Raw genomic sequence first — 20,128 nt, 5'->3', positions numbered from 1 at the left:
GGGCTCAGCCCACCGTCATCCTATAATACTTTTGTCAGTTGATGAAGATGTCCACCTAATTGAGGGTGGCAGCCATGCCCGGGGTCTGGCGGGCACTGGGGAAGGAGGCGGGGGATTTGTTCTTTGGCTACTGGCCGGGGGTGGCGCCAACTTGTCATCAGGAGGAAGCTGTCTCTGAGGCCTGGGTCACCTTCACAGAATCCACCTGCTCCTGGCTCTTCTGGAAAGGGGGGACGAAGACCCCACCTAGGAGGGCCCAGTGTGGCTAGAGGCCCCCTCCCTGCCCTCCCACCAGCCAGCACGTGGCGGTGGGCCTGTGGGAGGCCCCTGTGAGCTTCGCAATACCCACCACGATCCACCCATGGACACAGCACCTCCTCAAGTCTCATTTTATTCTGATAAAGATCCGGGGTGGTCCCCCCCGACTGCCCAGTGAGCGTACCTTCCCTCAGCCATGGGCCCACCAGGCTCCGAGAGCCAGCGGGGGTGCAGGGGTCTGGCTGGGCTGGGCTGTGCTCACAGACCGGGGTGCTGGCCGGGCTGGGGCTGGATTCACACAGAGGAGGACCCCTCGCCCCACCCGGCCCTGGGTGCCTCCTGGTTAAAGAGGGTGGGGCCCCTCTCCTGTCTTGGCTTGCAGTGCCCCACCGGCCATGCCCAGTACAGTGGGGAGGGTGGGGTGAGGAGACAATCCATGGGCTCCAGGGCCTTGGTCCGGCCTGTCACAGCTCCTTCTTGCAGGAACCTATGGGTGAATGGGGTGCTGAGGTCAGAGGTCACTGCTCCCCCACTCCCTTTCGGCCCAGCCAGATCTGCCCCCTCAGCCTGTGGCTGCCCCGCCCACCCTCCGCCCTCTCTGGGCACCCACTGGCCCCTGCCCCAGGCGTCTCAGGCAACTGGGGCAGCTCTGTGGGTGGGGAGGCGGGCATGGGGTCCGCAGCACTCACAAGACCCCAGCTGCTCTTCCAGGAAGGAGATCTGCTCGCTCAGGGAGTCGATGCGGTCCAGCTGCTGGAAGGAGTGGGCCAGGAGGCTGCCGGGGTCCGGGAGCCCATGCTCCAGGGCCCGCGAGGCCAGGCTGTGCAGTGGGGCCAGCACCAGCTGCAGCTTCTGCGGGGCAGGCAGAGGGCCTGGGTGGGAAGGGCCTGTGCGGCCCCGGGCCAGCCCCTCACCCTTGGCTCCCCAAGGCTTTAAGGAAAACCACCGTGGCCAGTGAGGGCTCTGCTGACCCCCAGACCCGGCTCTAGCTGCGCAGCCCAGGACGACCACCAGAGGGAGCTGCCGCACCAGGAGAGCCAGAGGTGGGTGGGCACAGATGGACGTCACGCAGGCCAACCTGGCCGACGGTCGGCGAGGCCTGGGGTCCCGGGTGAGAGGAGCTAGGAGGGGTGAACTGGAGCTTCCGAGGGCTCGCCAGGCCAGCGGCCCCATGGAAAAGCCACAGGAGCACTCTGTCCCCACAAGGACAAAGGTCGGGGCTGGGCTGGGTATGGGTTTAGGCTCTCTGTGCAGCCTGAGGGGGTGGGGCCAAGTTCAGCCCCTCCTGTCCTGGGGGTCCCAGTCATCATCTCACTGCCCCCGCCTGGCATGGAGCTCAGGCCCAGGATCCCTGGGCTGTCAGTATTAAGGAAGCTTCTGCCCAGGGTACCGCCACTGCACCCTACAACCACCTAAGGGTCAACCCATGCCGCAGGAGACAAGGGAGGGTATGGGCCTCCACTGTGGGGAAGGGCTAGCCCAGGCCCCGGGTGCCCAGCTGAAAGCCTCACCTGCTCCAGCACGTCCACCCTTGACCGAAGCCTCTGCACCTCCTCCTTCACCTCACTGTCCACTCCTGGGGACATCCAGGTGCCACATCAGGGAGGCCCGCTCCTCACCCCACATCTAGGCTAGCCTCTTCTCCCGACATGGGGGCCTCCCAGCCTCTGCTCCAGATGTGGGGCACAACCTGGCAACTGGGGTTCAAACCCCAGCTGTTGTGGACTGGACTGTCATGGCGAGCCCCCTCCCCCCATTCTGGGCCCCAGCTGTCCACCAAGGCCGGCCCAGAGGTCTGGGAGGCAGCCCTGTCATCTCAGCGCACCCTGGGACATGGCTCTGGGCGGACAGAGCCCCACCTCCACCTGCCCCTGGGTGCCGGGGTTCCCACCGCATGGAGAGTGGTCTGAGCCAGGGTCCGAGCCGCTCTTGGTGCCAGGCTGCCGACGGCGCATTATTACTCACGGTACGAGTTTGAAGTGTCACAGCGCGTACCAAAAGTAATAATGTCCCGTCGCCAGCGGAGGTGCGGCGTCTCCAGGCTGCCGGGGCGGGACCCGGATGGGACCCCGGAGGGGACCGTCTTCCAGTCTGTTGGCTGAGATGAGGTGTCCCCAGCGATCCCCCCACAGTGCCCATGAGAAACTAGCCCCTGCCCGTCTTCTGGGAAAGAACCCGCTTGTGCCCAGGTGAGAGAGCTGGCCTGCAGCCCGGGGCTGGTTCCCTCTGGTGCCCCTGCCACACAGAGCACTGAGCCATGGGGTGATGCCCAGCCCTCCCAGCCCATCCCCCCCAGCGCAGCAGCAAAAGGTGGGGGAAGCAGGAGTCTACCTGTTGTGGGGTGCGGGTGGGGGACCCTGGCGGTCCCTCTCTTGGGCAGGCAGATTGCCCCATCCGCAGAGGGGCTGTGCCCCTCCCAACACTGGCACCAATAACTCCCTGCGGTGTTGACACAGCGCTGGGGACAGCCGCCCTGTCCAGCACTGCATTCATCCACGTCTGCAGGAAGAGGGGTGTCAGGCAGGGGGCGGTGCACACAGCGAGCCCCCTCCAGGCCCACCCATTAGAGGCCCATGCAGGGAGGTGCCCAAAGGACCCTCCCCCTCTGGGAGGGGGACCCCGCCTCACCTGTCTGGCAGGTGTCGCCCCGCCATCCTGCAGGGCAGTGGCAGCGGCCTGGCTGGACACAGACCCCTCCGTTCTGGCATGGAGGCTGGCATACTGCTGTGGGTGGGGGAGACCTGTCACCAACTCAGGAGGGTCCCCAGGGCCCTGCAGGGGTGGCAGCTGGGAAGGAGTGCCGTGCAGCCAGGAGAGGCTCCACTCAGGTTTTGAGAGAAGAGCCGCAGGCGCTCTGCCGGCGTCTGAGCACGGGATGGACTGCTGCCTAACTGGGCCGGTATCTGAAGGAACACCAGTGCTCTGGGCCCCCGGGCGGCCCCACAGCCCTCACCTACTCCGCAGGCCCCGGGGAGCCCACTGGTCCTCTTCCAGCCGGGGCAGCAGGCGTAGCGAGGCCTGGCGGGGGCCGGCCCAGGACTGCGGCGGTAGGCGGTCCTATAGATGGTCCTGGGGGTGGGTGGGGGACAGCTTAGAAAGTCCCGACCCCCACGGGGTGGCCTCACTGGGTGCTTCCTGAGCCCAGGCCAGCCTTTCCCCAGACACGCCAAGTGAGGCACCCCCTGCCTCCCCATCTGCCCACCTCCAGGGCTGGCTTGGTCCCCATGTCCTCCAGAAACCTCGAGGAGCCAGCACCCCCAGAGTGGACAATGTCACCCCAGGGACAGCACCTCGGGGTCACCACACAAGCCAGCCCCCTGCCCAGTGCTGCGGTGTTGAGCAGGACCCCGAGGCTTGGTGGGAAACCCCGGCTGTGCCCGGCACGGAGCAGAAGTGGCCCTCAGCCCTGCCACCCTGGTTGAGCCTCCCGCTCCAGGGGCAAGGGGTCCCCCAGCGGGTCATCTGCAGAACCGGGCTGATCTCCCCATCCTTCACCCCACCGTGCCCTCCCGGGGTGCTGGGCCCTGGATGCCGAGGTGGCCCCTGGACCAGCGCTGCTCAGACCACCATCCTGGAGCCACCGAAGTGTCCAAAACCTGGCCTCGTGCGCCCTCTCTGAGCAGGCGGACAGGGCTCAGACCGGGGCCTCAGCAGCCCCTCCTCGGCCGCCCTCCATCGCTCAGTGAAATGCGGTGCCCACCCCAGGCTGAGCTGCCCGAGCACAGGAACAACGGCCCTTCCCAGCCTGGGCCCCACCTGCACTGTCCCCCTGCCCCCACTTTCTCAGCGGCAGGTGGGGGGTGTCCCAGCAGGGACGGCTTCCAGAACTGTACAGAAAATAAAATCTTTTGAAGCCACATTCCCACGGCTGAGTCCTGGGGGGTGGGGGGGGTGTCTCCATCTATGACCGTCAGGGGCTATCGTGGGGAGAGCAGTGCCCACTGGAGCCCCGAGGGCGGGACCGGGATGACGGAGGCAGGTTTCGGGGAGGCAGGCCTCATCTCAAGTGGCCTAGAACTCACAGCCAGCAATGGTGGGGGCGAGCGCCCCAAAAGTGGAGGGGAGCAGACAGGATGGGCGATCCCTCACAGATGCAGGTGGGGAGCAGGCACACTGGATGCCCTGGGAGGGAGCGGGGTGGGGACCAAGGGCTGAGTGGACTAGCTAACATCCTGAGACAGGACTGCCCGAGTTAAAACGGGCGTCACTCTCTGCAACGCCCTGGACACAGTGCCGGGAGTCCCCGCACCCCTGCGCTCGGCTTCCCGTCTCGGGGTGAACCACCCTCCCGGGTTCATGTGCAGCAGACGGAGGCCCTACGGCGGTGGGGGCTCACCGGTATGTGCTGCAGGCTCGGTGCCCGTCGCAGGTGGTGAGAAAGGGCTGGTACACGCGTTGCACGAAGGACTCGGACACGGGGTCCCTGGGAACCCCGATGGCACACACCCTGCGGCTGCGGAGGTGAGGGTGGCCAGAGAGTCAGCAGGGCCTCCCCAAGCTGGGACCCTTCCAGCCCCAGGACCCAAGGGGGCCAAGAACCTGGGGAGGGGGCTTGCCAGTGTCACCATAGGAAGGACCCTTAGCAAGAGCCACAAGAAAAGAGCCACAGCTCCCCCAAGTATTGAGGGCTGCCCCGGGGAGGGGCTGAGGGCTCCTGGCCACCCACCCGCCCTGCCAGGCTCACCCAGGCCGGTAGATATGCTGGGTGCCGCCCACTGCCAGCACCAGGAACCACACCAGAAGCAGCTCCCGGGAGCCCCACATGGCCTGTGTCTCCAGGTGGGACGGCCTTCTCCTCAGGGTGCCCTGGAGTACAAGGCATGACCCCATAAGTCCCTCCACAGATCCCCCCTTGAGCCCATACCCTGGTGGAGATGGTCCCTTTGGCTCCGTGACACCCACCCAGCTCAACCACTTTGCCAGGACCTCCCTCCACAGCCTCCCACCAGCTGGAGAGCCCCCACGGCGGATGCCAGCTCTCCCCTCCTCCAGCCCGCCTCGACACGTGAGGTCGGCCCCTCGCCAGCTACAAACAGCCGGCCCAGGGACCACAGGGGGGGAGAACAAAGCCAGCCCCCTTGCTTGGGGCGAGAGGCGTCTACGCCCTGCTGCGCTTGGTCTGGGTGAACCCTGAAGGCATCTGCAGCTCAGGAAAGCTCACTTGAGAAGGTGGGGGCCCAGGGCGAGCACCTGGACCCATTCTCCCTCTGCTGGCTGGGTTTAGTGCTCTCCTTGTCACGGCAGGGCAGGGGTGCGCTGGTACCCCAATCTCAGTTCACAAATGGGGTGTTAGTGGGCAGAACTGGAGCCCAGCCCAGCTGGCTTGGCCCTTCTTGCCTTCAGTGTTCTCAAATACCAAATGGGTAGCCAGCCGTGGGGGCGGCACTGGAGCCCATCAGGGATGTGGGCACTGGGCATGCACGAGCCATTACGGTCCTGCTCAGAGTAGAGCAGGGCCTGCATTTCGGAGGGGGTCACTCCAACACTGGGGACCGAACCAGTCTGGAATACCATGCAGACAGCCTCCAGGGCTCCCAGGACAGCAGCCCCACTGGGCACCCACCTGGCAGGGGAACCAGAGCAGCCCCCCACATGCCAGTGGAGCCAATTGCCATCCCTCTCCTGGCTGTGATGGGAGCCAGGGAGGCCAAGAGAAGATTCCCAGGAATGTGAGAAACCCCAGCCCAGAATTAATGGTCTGCAACATGCCGAGGGGATGGGGGGTGGGGGCCTGTACAGTCTACGGGGGGAGCTGCTGTCCATATGTACAGACAGGATCTGGGGAGCTGGGGAGCTCCTTGCCCTCAGGCTCTGGGTGCCCCACTTGAGGCCCCCAAGGGGCTGGGTTCCCCCAGTCCTGCAAGGTCCCCAGCAGGAAAGGGCGCAGGAAGAAGCTGAACTGGGGGAGGGGACGGAGTCAGGATAAGTTCGCTCCCTTCTCAGGAACTCAGTTTCCTCAAAGACACCTCTAGGGCCTCGGAGGCCCCTCCTCCAGCCCTGACAGTCAGTCCCATAAACAGTGAGCACCGGAAGCAGTTACTGAGCCCCCGATGCCAGCCAAGCCCAAGCCCAAGCCCAAGGGCAGTGATGCCGTGCCCGGTGCACAGGGCCACTTGGCTGGGACTTCAGTCCATGCTCCTGCCACTGCACCACACAGCCCTGGGGAGGGCGGGAAAGGGCTGGAAGAGGGTCTTTCCTGCACCTCCTGTCCTCCGTTGGGGGCACAAAGGGGCGGGCGGGGGGCAGCTGAGCAGGCAGAGGCTGCAGGGGGCGGCTGAGGTGTTGGGACTTAGTCTGGGGAAAGTAGGGGTGTTTCTCAGCTGTTTCTGGACAGGGGGATGCCCTGCTAGTCACAGCTAGCTTGGGAAGATGAACTTTGGGGCTGGACCCTGGGGGAGCACACTGTTGTGGTGTGACCTGGCAGTCCAGGCACGAATTGAAATGGTGGGGATGGTGGCCCTGGGGAGTGCAGAGCTGGGCTGGCTGGCTGGCTGGCTGGCTGGGCTGGCTGGGCTGGCAGGGGCATGTCAGGGTTCCATAGAACCATCCTGCAGACGTGGCTGCCATGCCACAAATACCCATCCCAGCACCTCCCCTACTTACTGAGAGCCATTTAGAAAGGGAATCTGCTTTAAAAAGGAGACACTCGATTTTTGAAAGTCATGCTTTTCCCCTAGGCCGGAGGAAGCCGATGGCGCTGCCCAGCCTGTGCTTGTCTGGCAGAATTTCATTTCCCTTTGGTGTGACAGCCCTGCCCAGGCCAGGGAGCCAGGGTAGGGGTGACCATGTTGCCTCCAGGTTGATAAGCAATAACGTCCCGTCCCCTCATGAGCCCTGGGCGGTCAGCATGAACCCTGCTCACCACCGTCCCTCCCACCTGCCCCGCGCTGCATCCCCGGAGCCAGCCCCCGGAGAGGTTGGGACCGCAGAGGGAGGGGCCTGACTCCATCGCGGGGCCATGACCCTGGGTCCCCCCTCCACCCGGAGGGGTGCTCTGGACGTTAAGACCCACGGGGAGCGGAGGCGGATTGAGACGACAAAAGTGACTCACTGGGGATGCGCCTTCCCCACCGCCCACCCCACGCCTCCTCTTCCCCCTGCACGGCAGGCTCCGTGGGGGGTGGGAGTGAGGGTGGAGTATGACACCCCCCCAGCAGACGGCCTGGTTGGACTGGGCTGCCGGGTCCGGGGCCCTAAGTCAGGCCCTGGAGGATCCGAAGAGCCCGGATGAGGGGGTGAGGGGCTGTGGCACCCCCCACCCCGACCCCCGCGCGGCCCGGCCCAGGTCATCCGTCACCAGCAGGGGGCGTCCTTTCCCAAGGCCGCTGGGCCCATTCTCCGGACCCAGCCGGCGGATCCCGGGCACGGGCTGGGGGGTCGGGGCCCCGCGCAGCAGTGCCCGCGCCCCCGGCCCGCTCACCTCTCGGCTCCCCGCGGTTGTTCTGCGTCGCCCCCCAGCTCCGCGCGCGGCGAGCCCCGACCTCCCCACCCCCCGCCCAATGGCGAGCGGCCCCCCGCCCTCGGCGGCCCCCAGCCCTCGGCGTTCCCCGCGCCGCCGGCCCGGCGCCCGGTCCCTCTGCACTCACCGCCGGTCCGGGGCGCGCACGCGCCGCCGCCGCCGCCACCGCGCCGAGGGGCCCGGGCCCCGCCCGCCGCCCCGGTCCCGGCCCCGCCCCACCTGGCCCGGCCCCGCCCCCGCCCCGGGGTGGGCTGCGAGCCACCCCCGACCCCCCGACCCCATTGCGCAGATGGGGAAACTGAGGCCCCGCGGCGGACGGCTCCCCCGGGGCACGGCCGTGAGTCAGCTAGAACCCGGGGCTCCTGACGCACAACCCGCTTCTGAACGCCACGGCCGCCCCTCCCGAGGCCGCAGGGCGCGTGGCCGCAGGGGACGCAGGACTGAGACCGTCGCCAGGTGCCCGGAGGCTGCGTTGGGGAAGCCCACACTGGCCATGGGTGGCTAGCTCTCGAACGCCCCCAGGTTGAGCCCCAGCCCCTGAGGATGGCCATCACAACCGCGTGGCCGGCTCACTAGGCACGAGGGGCTGGCTAAACTGAACGCTGCCTTGCAGCCGTGCGTCGGACACACATCAGGAGCCCTGAGGCCGCGAGACCCCGTACTCCCACGAGATCACAGGGTGGGCTGTGGAAAAGCCGGCGGGGTCCTAGGTGTGACGCCAAGCCTCCCTCCCAACCAGGGTGCCAGGTTAGGGGGCCTGCGAGGATCTCACCTGGCTCCCCCTTCCTTCAGGACAGTCTGGGCCACCCTGAGTGCTCCTCAGGCCTCTGGGAGTCGCCCCAAACCCATGGTCACCACTGGGGGCTTCTGGGCTGGTCACTTCTCTCCTCTCCGGGCTCCATTTCCGCATTTGTCACCTGACCCTGCATGGCAGAGTGCCCAGGAGCAGCAGTGCCCACCAGGAGACAGCGGTGGGCACAGCGGGAACCAGGTGCAGGCCACCAGGGAGGTCTCGATCATTTCTGTGCCGCAGTTATTACAGCCATCACCGTGTGTGAGGGGCTGGGCCTGATGCCTTGGCAGTTTCTGCCCTCAAACCCGAGCCAGGGTCCTGGTCACCTGAGTGCATGTGCGTGTGTGTAAAGCTGCCCAGGTGTGGCCAGGGCCCCTGCTCCTGCCCAGGGCACCCAGGCTTCCTGCGGGACTCACCTAGAGAAGGGGGCTCCGTCATCCCCTGGACCCTGGTGGCAGCTGCTCTTCTGGGCAGTGGGGGCCACCCGTGCCTCCGCTGAGCTGGGGCCTGCAGGTCAGAGATGTGGTGTGGGTTAGCACATGGCCTTGGTCACCCTCAAGTCCAGGTGCTGGGAAGGGGCCAGGCTTGATGCCACTGTGGGACCTCAGCCTGCACTTGGCCTGCAGACCCTCCCCCCACCATGGCCCAAGCCCAGTGGGCCTCCCAGATCGGCCATGGGGCAGACATGGTTTCCTGTCTGTCAGATGGGACCATTGCCTCCTGCCCTGGGCTCCCCAGAGATGGAGACAGAGACAGGGATGGAGAGGGTGCTGTGCGTGCAGCTGAAGGTCCCTCCTCAGAGCCCGGGTGCCAAGGGGGGGCTGCAGATTCGTGGGGAAGGGGAGGGCCTTCTGACAGAGCTAGCAGCTGTGGGGCATCTGGCTTGGGCCTACTTTGGTGCCTGGGACCTGAAGGAAGGGAGGGGTCCCAGGTGCCTGGACAGGAGCCCCCAGAATGAGGCCTCCCTTCCTGCCATCCAGTAGCCACTGCCCTGGACCAGAGGGCCCTGGACGCCCCTAGCAGATGGTCTGAGGGTGGCTGGGGCAGCTGCCGCTGGAATCCTGTAATTGTGAAGGGGTCCTGCCCTGGGAGACTTTGGGTCTCGCCACCTCCCATACCCCAGCAGGGCAGCCCTCACCCAGCCTCAGGCAGTGAAGAATTAAGAGCCGAGCCTGGGGGACTCGAACGGAGAGCGTCCCCACCCTGTCTTCTGCCCCTAGCCTGTCCCTGAAGCTGCGGTCACTTGACCCTGTGACCCGCCTGTGCCTGTGGCCTCTCTTGGCTGAGCAGAAAGGGGGAGCCTGGGGGACTGGGTCAGCTGCTCCTCCCTCTGCTGCTTGCTTGGACGGAGGCCTCACCTGCCCCTTCCATCAGACAAATGGGCGCGCGTTCCTCGGACAGACTGCTGGTGTGGCCTGAGACAGCAGCGGGGCCAGGGCCGGTGAGTGCCCCATTCTGGCTTGGGAGCCTTGGGTGGGGCCTTGGGCTGCTCTGGGTGGGGCTGGAGAGGGAGAACAGGGGCTCCCCTGGGGTCCCAAGTGGCCGAACAAGTGCCCACACCGCACTGCTCCAAGTGGTCCCTCTGCCTGAGGACCCCCCAACCCCGAAGCCAGCCCAGGGTGGGGTGGGGGCTTCTCCAGGTCCCATGTTCAGAGTCCCCAATGTGCACAGCTCATCCCGGCTGCAGTTTAGCTTTGGGGTTCCTCCCGCTGGGGCCCCTTCCTGACCCCCTTGGGAGTGCTTGCCCACCCTTCGGGGATGCCCTTGGGCCCCCGGGCCTCAGAGAGGAGGAGTGAGCCAAGCGACTTTGCCGTTGACCCCAGGGGCTTCTCCAGGAAAGCAGGGCGGGCTGAGAAGGAGGGGTGCAAGAGAAGATGCCAGCTGCGTTTGGCTCCCCGCTTCCAGGGGTCACAGCAGCTGCCCGGCCGCCCCAGGGTAAGTGTTGGCATCAGGCAGGCCAGACTCCATCCAGACTGGGCAACTGCCAATGACTGCCCTTGGTTAGGGGACCTGAGTGTCCTCCATGCAGTGGGGTTGGTACCAATAGGGAGGAAAATGAGATGGTGGCTGCAGAGCAGAGGCCAGAGCTGGCACAGGCCCGTACTCAGCTACTGGAGCTGCAGTCAGCGGGAGCCCAGGGGCACTCACCCGGCTCTGCCTGCTCCCTGCCCCTCCAAGGCCACCCTTGCCATACCTGATGCTGCCCAGGCCTGGGCTTGGCCATGGCCACCACCGCTGCCTCCTCAGGCCGGGGGTGGACCCTACCCCTCGCTGGCCGCCCCCAGGCACCTCCCGCAGCTGCCCGCTGGCCCGTCCGCTGGAGCCTCTGGCTTGGCTGTGCGGGACAGCGTCTCGGGGCAAGGAGGCTCCTCCCGGGGCGAGGAAGGGCGGCTTTTTATGCTCCCTCCCGTGTAAATCGGGACTGGGATGGGCCCTTCCCGGCCGGACTTCCTGTGTGTGTTCTCTGCTGATAACGGAGATCTGTCAGGGAACAAACAGGAGGCTGAGGGGCGGGTGGGGGGCCATCGAGGGAGGGGCCTGGCTGAGCTGTGGGCAGGGTGGGGGGGCTGTCCCCCAGGACTTCAGAGTCTAGCCCTGAAGCAGCCAGAGACCAGGCTCGGGCCCGGCTGGTGGCCATGGGACCTGGCTCGTCCCACTGTGTGATGGAGGAGGTGGTCGGGCCCAGGGTCCCGGTACCGTGGGTCCACCAGGCTGCTGGGACCACAGGCCGCCTTAGTGCAGCTGCACAGAAGGGACCGTTTGCTCTGTGAGCCTGGCCTCTCCCCCAGGGCACGTACACACCCAGATGTCTGTGCCCTGACAGGCTGGAGGGTCCCTTGCAGAGGGGGGCCACCAGAAGAGACCCAGGGATGGGCAAGGCAGGCTGGGGAATCCCAGAACAGCATTTTCTCTGGGTCCCTGGGGCCCAGAGTGGTGGTGGGGGGGTGACAGGGAGGGGCAGACATCAGACTGGAGATGATCTTCGTTAGGAACCGAGCTGTCTCCCCTGGAAAGGGCTGCCCCATGGGGCAGCGAGCCCCTGCTCCTGGAGGTGTGCCAGCAGGGGCGAAAGCCCCCAGCTTACATCACAGGGCCACTCTCTGCAGGGTGCAGAGCATCTTCCCTGGCGCTCTTCCCTCCCTTGGCCTCCAGCAGGCTGAGGGGTGTGGGCGGTGGGGATGGAGGAATGCAGGAGCCTTTAGGTGGCCAAAGGGGATGCTTCCTCAGATTGGCCGGGTGTTCCAGGCCCCAGCCGCCAGGTGTGACCCTCAGTTTCCTCATTTAGATGGTGCTGTGGATCTGCAAACCCAGCATCAGTTGCTGTGATGGTGGGTGGGTGGGCACACATGGGGAGCCAGGCAGCTGCTGAGGACGAACCTGGACGGCCGAGGGCTCCCGAATGAGCAGGGCCACGCCAAACCCCAGGTGTCCTCAGGTACGAACCTCGCTCTGGAGTCACCCCCACTGGCCCATAGCTGGAACACCCTCATCTCTCTGGCCTTGAGCACCTCCGATGGCCCTTACCTCCCTCCGCCCCCCACAGCTGGACTTCCCGACCCGGAGGGAGGCCCAGCTGCCTGGGAAATTCCCAGCCGGCCGGAGTGCTGTGAGCAGAAGGGAAGTCTTGCCTGTGCTCGTAGGCGGGTCTCAAAAGTCAGCAGGGACCACCTTCCCCTCCCAACCCCCATGGCTGGGGAAGGGGCTGCCGCAGGCACGGGGCCGTGGTCAGGGCCCAGGGGCTTTCTTCTCTGGGCCTCAGTTTCCCCCTCTGTTCCATGGGGACAGAGAGGTTCCAACCATCAGGGTTGTTGTGACAGTGAGGAAGCTCCTGGCACTCAGGCGCTGTTGGTCTGAGCAGAAGGGGCCCAGGGGACCTCTTTCCAGGGGTGCCCCCTGTCCTGAGGCTGAAGCTGGCAGGCGAGGCGCCATCCCCCATCTCTTCCCCACCAGCCCACGGTGGTCACACCCTCAGCACCCCCTTGCCTTGCTCGACCCCCTCACTTTCCCTCCTGACAGCCCATCTGTCCAGAAGGGCCAGGGCTTGCTGAGTGCACATGCCAGAATGTATGCTGAGTGCACACACCAGAATGTAGGGGCCAAGTTGGGCTTTGCCCCCCAATCCCAGGAGGTGCCCCCTGTGCCCACATCACTCAGACCCCAAGCCCAGGGTCTGCTCCATGCTCCTGGGCGGAAGAACCAGCCAACATCAGGGCTGGCTGGATCCAGCCCCTTTTGTGTACAGATGGGGAAGCTGAGGCCCAGAGAGGGAAGACTCGCCCAGGTGAGCAGTGAGGCAACTCAGAGCTGCGATGATGGATCAGGACAGGAGCAGCCCCCGCTTGTTCTCCTTTTCTTTTCTCCATGAACCCCCCAATTCCTCCTTATGCCCCTCTCAACCGGGCAGGCCCCCAGTTGTCAGACCTACCCCTGCCAAGGGACGGGCTGAGACTGGGAATAGCTGATTAGCCAAATATGTGAATGGGTTAACGGGTCACCACTCCCTCTAAAGCACAGGCATTAGGGAACTTTCTGGAAAGATGCCCCAGAACACAGTGGCGAATCAGAAAGTGGAATTACAGGCACAGAGAGGAAAAAAAGCAGAATCCTGGGTCCTCCAGACATTAGTCTTCTAGCGCTGGCTCCTGGGGGCCAGCCGGGGTGGGGCCCTGGCCCTGCCTGCTGCCCACTTGTTCTGGGGCTCCCCCACTGCTCTGTGACCCCTCCCGACAAGCTCTGCCATGCCCCCAGCCCCTCCCTGGGCAGAGACCAGAGCAATCCAAGGAAAGGGGGCCTTGGTCAGGGCCCCAGGGCGCCAGCCTCACCCTGTCCAGCCAACTGGAACCCCACTGCAGCCTCCACTCTCAGGTCCCCAGAGCCTTGGGCGCAGATGTGGGTGGTGGGCTGGGGTCCTGCCCTGACGTGGGGCCTGTCAGGGACCTGGAGAGGCTGCCCAGGTGGCAAGGATTGGGTACGAGTGGAGGACAGAGACGGCTGCTGTCTGATGCCCTCTCAGACTCCAGGAGGGTCCTAGGGGCCTGGAGAGGGGTGAGGGGTGCTTCCCACCCCATGGGCCCCCCAGGGTGCTGCGGTGAGTGGATTTTACTCTGTGCTCCAGGCCGGAGGGGCTCACCACGGGGCAGACCAGGACCAGCCCCCACCAAAGGAAGCCCCTTCTACCCACTCCAGTGGCATCTGTGCAGGACCACCAAACACCACCCTCCCACAGAGAATCATTTTTGGAAGGAATCGGTGGTGCCTCTGACCCAGGCCTGTGTCCCCAGAGGGCACGTTGGCCCTGTCCACACCTGGGTGGCTCAGAGACCTGGGCCTGGAGCCTCACCAGCTTTGGGTGTGGCATCCATAGCGGAGGCCCAGGCTGCGATGGGGAAGCCAGTCCCAGCTTTGCTTCCATTGCTGGAGGCTGTACCCACAGTGGGCCTCAGTTTCCCCATCTGCCCCACGGTGAATGGGGCGAGATGGTTGCAGCTGCCTCCCGGCCTGCTGTGGACATTCTGAAGTTGATTGGAAAGGGGTTCTCGCCTTACCTTCCCAGAGCATGCTGGTCAGGCGGTGGGGAGTGGCAGAGGTCAGCCAGGGCCTCTGGGTCCTCCTGGGACCCCTCACTGCCGAGCTCTTGGCCTCTGAGGCCCCAGGAGAGAGTGGACCAAGCCCGCAGCAGAGGCCAGCTCGGGCATCTCAGGCGGCGTGAGGCCGAGGGGCACCAGGCGTGGCGTGTGAGCGGCCGCGGGAAGGAAAGACCGGAGCGCAGAGCAGGGGAGAGATGGGGCTTCCTGTTTATCCCCCCGAGCGGCCGGCCAGCCGGCCAGCCTCAGGGACAGGATGGCTCTGTCGGCCACAGCCGGGCCCAGCTTCGTGCCAGATGCAGCTGAACCTTCATTAAGGGATGCGCCTGGCCTAGTGACCCGTCCCCAGTGGGGGCAGGAAGGAAGGTGGCCAGGCACAGGTGCCCTGGGCCAGGTGAGCTCTTGACACCCGAGTTGGGCCAGGTCCCAAGGGGTACAAGAGGTTCCATGGGGAGAATGGGGTCTGTCCAGGCAGCCTGGGGTCTTCAGCTCTCCTCCGTCTGTCACCACCCCCAGAATCCTGCCTCGCGTGTCTGCTAGAAGTCTCCTCTGCTGGGCCACATGCACAGTGCTTGCGTAACACCCTTGAGCTGAGAATTTCCATTTTCGAATGATGCACCTGAGGCTCATGGGGGAAGATGCTCGTCCCGGGTTGGCCGGTGGAAGCCTTGGACGTGGAGCCCGGGGTGCCTGAGCAGCATCCCTCAGGGGACCCTTGGCCTCTTCTCACTGCCCCCTGGCCTTGCCTGGGACCACCTGCACCAGTGTGACAACCTTTCTGCTGCCCGTCCACTGCTGCTCAGGCCGGAGGCAGGACCCACAACCTCTCCCCCATCCTTGGTTCCCAGCCAATCTCCACGGGCTCTGCCTCCAGAACACGTCCCTCCTGCCACTGCCACAACCTGACCCAGGCCACCACGCCTCCTGCCTGGGCGGCCTCCTCCTTGGCCTGATGGGCATCCCTGCCCCCAGCCCGGTTCTCGGGGAGCTTTGTGAAGGCTCCCCACAGCACTCAGGATGGAGTCCAATCCCACACTCCCGGCCCGACCCTGAGCACGAGCCCCCGGGAGCGAAGTGGGCCCTCATCTCTCTACACCGCTGCCCGCCCCCTGCGGGACAGAGCCAGCCCCTAGCAGGGGTGTGAAGGGCGCTGAGGGGCTGTGCAGCCCCCCACCCAGAGGTGGCTTGAACGTGCATCGCAGCCTGACTTTGTAGAGATATGCATGGCCGTGAGCACGCAGCCCTTCGAACGTTCACACGTCCAGCACACCCGTGTAACCAGTGCCCCAGCCATAGAGAGGGCCCAGCTGTCACCCACCCTGGGGACCGAGCCGCTGACTCTCGCAGTGTGGTTTTGCTGCTTTGAGGTTTAGATCCCCAGCGTCTCTGGGTGCCCACGCCGTGGGTGGCCTCTCCTGCTCCAGGGCACGCCTGGGGGATTGGTCTGCGCTGTTGTGATTTGTGGCTGTTGCTTGTCCATCCTCTCGATGTCCCATGTTCTGCAGGAGAACAGACCACGCCTTACACACACACCGTTGCTGGCTTCGCGTCTTACCAGCAGGATGCTGTGAACTTCTCCGTGGGGCCTTGTGGCAGGTGCACCTGTGAACGCGTTTCTGTTGAGGGCCTACACCTGGGACTTTCCGGGGGAATCGCTGGTCCCAGGAGAGGCACGAAGCCGGTGACCACTCAGCCATTCTCCAGTCCCCCCACCAGCAGCACAAGAGCGCTCCGGCCACCCCACATCCTCGGCAGCACTCGCTATTGTCCGTTTTTTCATTTGAGCCGCTGGTGGTTTTGCAGTAGTATCACTCTATTGTTATTTCTTTAACGTAGGGAGATGAAGAAAATCTCGTTTTGAAGAACAAATTTCCTCCTTGGGGAAAGACTCACTTTATAGGGCAGACGCCTGGGTTGGGGTGACAGCTGGGTGTGGGGACTCGGGCAGCGGGGCAGCTCCGAGGGCCCAGCTCCGGGCTTCCTCTCCACTGGCGGTCTGTGGGCTGCAGCAGAGGGGATGTGTCAGGGCACCAGGCATGTCTGGGTGGAGGAGAGAGGCCGCCCACTGGGGAGGGAGCTCGGGGGTGCCCTGGTGTGATTGCTCTGCGGGCGTGCTGTGTGTCCTGGGCTCCCAGGAACCTCCATGAAATGCTTGTCTCAGAGCTGTCGGCCAGCGGGTCAAGGTGCTGACTACAGCCGTGAGGTGGACACTGGGTCCTGTGTGGAAGCTCACAGGGTGGGTACTGGTGGTCAGGGTCCACCTATACTGGAGCCTTGCTGAGCAGGGAGAGCCCCATCACAGAGCCCGAGACCCCCTGGGTGCTGTGGCCAGGCCCTTGAGGGTCACCCTCGGAGTCCTCAGCCCCAGGGCGGGGGCTTCATCTGGAAGGCGGACTCCTCCAGGCCAAGGAAGCGGCCTCCAGCTCCGAGGAGCTCCCCCCTCGTGGGGGCTGGAGAAGGGGCCTTTGCCCTCCCCACCGGCTCCCTGGACGGAAGCCCCACACACAGTCAGGCTGCAAGTTGCCAAGCCCAATGGATGGGGCAGCTGTTAACATGGGGGGAAAAACACTTTATCGCCCGGGACGGAAAGGGAAGTTCCCGTGAATGGGGGGGGTGGGGGGGGCAGTCAGTGGAGGTGGGCGACCATTCAGCTGCCCACCCCACCGGCCCCCGTTTGGGCCATCCTGTCCCCTCCCCACCTGCCCACCCAGGGAGAGCTGGGAGCCCAGTGCTGAAGCCTCTGTGGGAAGAAAATAACGAGACAGCCAGGGCCTCCTCATGGGGCTGCTGCGCCCGCCCTGCGAGGTGACGCCACCACCTGACCCCGTTTATGGAGGAGGAATGACTTCTCAGGGTCACAGAGACTGTCTGTGGCAGAGCCTGACCCAGAACACAGAGCCATAGCGCTCTTGGCCTCTGCGAGGGGCAGTGGGCAGGGGCGCGGTGTCCCCCAGGCAGGACCCCGTCCAGCGGTCAGCGGAGGTGGGAAGGCTGCTGGGAGGGGCGTGGGCAAAGGCTTCTCTGCCTCAGTGTCCCCACATGTCAGATCAGGGAGTGGGGGGTCTGGGGAGGATCCAGGGGTCTCTAAACTCCATCGTGGTGGAGAGTTGGTGTCCAGGCCTTTCCCAGGGAGGTGGGGGCACAGGGGGGCAGGCAGCCCCACCTGATTCTCTAAGGGGCCTGGGACCCGCCGCCTTCAGAGCCCCAACGGGGCCCCGCGGTTCCCAGCGCTCACGGTCTGCACTGCTCAGCTCCGAAGTTGCCTGTTATTATCATTATTTTTTAATATCCTTAAAAATGTAAAGAGAGAAAGGGAAAAAAAGAGGCCAGCATCTGCTGCCCGGTCAGAAATCTCTGTTTCCTCTCAGCCAGGAAACAGGAAGTGAGTGCGCAGGGAGATTGGGAGCCCTGGCTGCCGAGAACAATAGAAAGCCCCCCGGAGGGAAGGGGAACTGCGTCAGGGGCCGGGTGGGGTGAGCCTGACCTCTCCCCGCTCTGCGAGGCCGAGGCATAAATTTAGTCTCAGTCCTTTTCCTGATGAAAAGCTCAAATGGCCCATTGTTTGGGGAGGGGGAGCAAGGCCCACCTTGGTCCCTGCAAGTCAGGGTCCCCAGGTCTTGGGACCACCTAGCCATGCCCTCCTTTCCCCTATGGGTAAACTGAGGCCCAGAGAGAGGAAGAACCTGGCCTGAGGGACGTGGGGTCTGGGAGTGGGGCACCCGAGGCCATCAGGCTAAGGCTGCAGGCGGGGGACAGAGAAAGAGACTCCCCCCCCCCCCCCACAGGCCCAGGAGACCAGGAGAAAGGCTTCCTCTCGCACCCCTGCCTGCTTGGCCCCAGCTCCCTGGCCTGCAGCACTGAGGCCAGGCCCGGCAGCTCCTCCGCTCCACCTCATCTCCCTCCCAGCATCGCTAAGGCAGGGCTCCAGGAGGCAGGAGAGCCATCAAGCAGGCCCTTTGCAGCAAACCTCAAGCAGGGCTCCGGGAGGGCCTGTGGCTCAGCAAGAACCAAGGGCCAGCTGGTGGTCTCCTGTTTTCCATCGAAGAGCTTTCCTGAGATGCAGTTCACACACCCCACGGCCCACCGTGGCGAGTACCATGCCCCGGGCTTTAGAGCAGCCACAGCGTGAAGTGGCCATCATTGCAGCAACTTTAGGACATGGTTGTCAGCTCGAAAGAAACCCGTCTCTGTTAGCTGTCTCTCTCCACAACCCTCACACCCCAACCCCCAGCCCTAGGCAGCCACCAGCCTGCTTTCTGTCTCTGTGGATTCGCCTGTTCTCGATGGCATGCAAGGGGACGGCTGCAACACGTGGCCTCTTGTGTCTGGCTTCTTTGATTTAGCAGATGTCTGTGAGGTTCATGCATGTTGTAGTGTGTGCCAGAATTTCATTCCTTTTTCTAGCTGAATGCTATTCTGTTGTATGGCTACCCCACGTCTTGTTTATCTGGTCCCAGATAAGGGACTTGTGGGTTGTTTCTGCCGTTTGGCTGTTGTGAGTTGTGCTGCTGTGAACATGTGCACAAGGTTTTGTGTGGCCGTAGATGGTCATGGTTCTCTCCGGTACGTACCTGGGAGTGGGGTTACGGGGTCACGGGGGAACTCTGTGCTTACCCAGTGACTGTTTTCCATGATGCTGTCCCATTTTACCTCCCAAGCTGGTGGTTTCTGATCACATTCCCCCTGCCAAGCCCAGGAAAGCTGGGGGGGGCCATTCCCCATCCCACCAGGACCCCGTGATGGCACAGGAAGTGCACATGTGGCAGCCGGAGTGTGTGGCCTGCTCTGGGCCAGGCTCAGAGCTGAACCAAGACCCCATGAGGCTCTCACGGGACATCATGCAGCCTGTGGCCATCCCCTCTCTGAAGACTGCAGACCCCACAGGAGCCTGTCTCAAGCCGGGACATGCTGGCCTTGGCCTCTGGAGCCCCCGGGAGGGTGCAGGGGGTCCCCAGCACTCCCGGAGTGTTCTCAGGACCGCCCTGCAGAACATCTCACTCCCTCCTCGGTGCCTGGGAAGCGTCTGCAGCCCGGCTCCCAGCCCTGGCCCACAGTCTGGGGACAGTGGGACCAGGACCAGGAAGACACCCCCATCGGCTTGGAGAGAAAGGCAGCACTGGGGTCTGGGCTGGGCTGTGTGTTCGGGGTCCAGGGCTCCAGGGTGATCCTGGGCACACCTCCATCTTCTCTGAGTCCCAGGGTCCTCTGTCTCTAGTGATAATGATCAGGCCTCCCTTGCTAAATCTGACGGCTCCTCCTTGACCCGGACTGTGCCAGGCGCGGACTGAGGCTCGGAGAGGCCAAGTGCCCCCTCCAGGCACCCCCCACCCCCACCTTGGCACGTGGCAGAGCTGGGATTCAAATCCAGGCCACCCTGAGCCCTCCACACGGCCGGGACTTGCTCACTGCTGCCCCCTTCCCCCGTTCTAGGATCTGAGTGGCCCCTAGTGAGCCGGTGCTTTGCAGCCATGTCCTCAGCCTCCCTGCCACTTCAAGCTTGGCCTTTCCTACTTGTACCCGAGTGTGGCATGTGGGGTGGCTCTGCACCCTTTCCCGGGCAGGGACGGGATGTGAGGCAGGCCACTCCCAGGCCCGGCAGTGATTCTGTCCACAGCTTCAGAGCAGGCACCCGGCGTGGGGATCACCCCCAAGCCTGGGGTATGGGTGCCGCTGCCACAGACCACCATCCCGGCCCAAGTGACGCCAGCTAGACTCTCAGCCAGGAAGTCCCTGAGCCCACCCCAGCACCGTCAGGCCCCACCTGGGAATCGCAGCTTCCTGAGCCTACCCCTGCTCTGGACAATGGCCGGAAATGCCTCGCTCAGGCCGTGGGGCCCTGGGAGAGGCGGGAAGGCTGCTCTGCATGAGCACCAGGCCCTCCCCGTGGCCCTGAGAGCCCTGCCAGCCTGTTGCCTCTGGGCTGAACATGGACACCTCCCCATGGAGGCCTGGGCTGGCAAGTGTTCAGGAAGCAGGCCACAGATGGCTGTCTTGCCCAGGGCCCAACCCCCTGTACTCAGGGAGGGACGCCCC

General features: G+C 64.7%; 1 protein-coding gene across 50 annotated transcripts; it reads right to left on the bottom strand.

Moving 5' to 3' along the window:
• Nucleotides 1-375: 375 nt before the first annotated feature.
• EGFL7 (EGF like domain multiple 7) lies at nucleotides 376-14,359 on the bottom strand. 50 transcript variants are annotated; one of them, XM_070518365.1, is made up of 12 exons: nucleotides 10,705-10,883; nucleotides 9,869-10,011; nucleotides 8,927-9,017; nucleotides 8,490-8,836; nucleotides 4,943-5,064; nucleotides 4,595-4,711; nucleotides 3,212-3,327; nucleotides 2,887-2,982; nucleotides 2,590-2,757; nucleotides 1,770-1,834; nucleotides 948-1,110; nucleotides 376-745 (listed from the first exon to the last, which is right to left on the bottom strand). In XM_070518365.1, the coding sequence occupies exons 4-12, from the start codon at nucleotides 8,625-8,627 to the stop codon at nucleotides 723-725; spliced, it is 1,008 nt and encodes a 335-aa protein (XP_070374466.1). In that variant the 5' UTR covers nucleotides 8,628-8,836; nucleotides 8,927-9,017; nucleotides 9,869-10,011; nucleotides 10,705-10,883; the 3' UTR covers nucleotides 376-722. The 50 variants fall into 50 exon arrangements, 47 of the variants coding, with proteins under 47 accessions (XP_070374466.1, XP_070374467.1, XP_070374468.1 ...); XM_070518366.1 differs by having other exon boundaries at nucleotides 8,490-8,739; nucleotides 10,705-10,882; XM_070518367.1 differs by having other exon boundaries at nucleotides 8,490-8,640; nucleotides 10,705-10,882.
• Between the last annotated feature and the right edge of the window lie 5,769 nt (nucleotides 14,360-20,128).

This window comes from Equus asinus, chromosome 10, assembly GCF_041296235.1.
Source record: "Equus asinus isolate D_3611 breed Donkey chromosome 10, EquAss-T2T_v2, whole genome shotgun sequence".
Classification (NCBI taxonomy): Eukaryota; Metazoa; Chordata; class Mammalia; order Perissodactyla; family Equidae; genus Equus; species Equus asinus.
The sequence above is the reverse complement of the archived record's forward strand: the minus strand, read 5'-3'. Positions and strand labels throughout refer to the sequence as shown.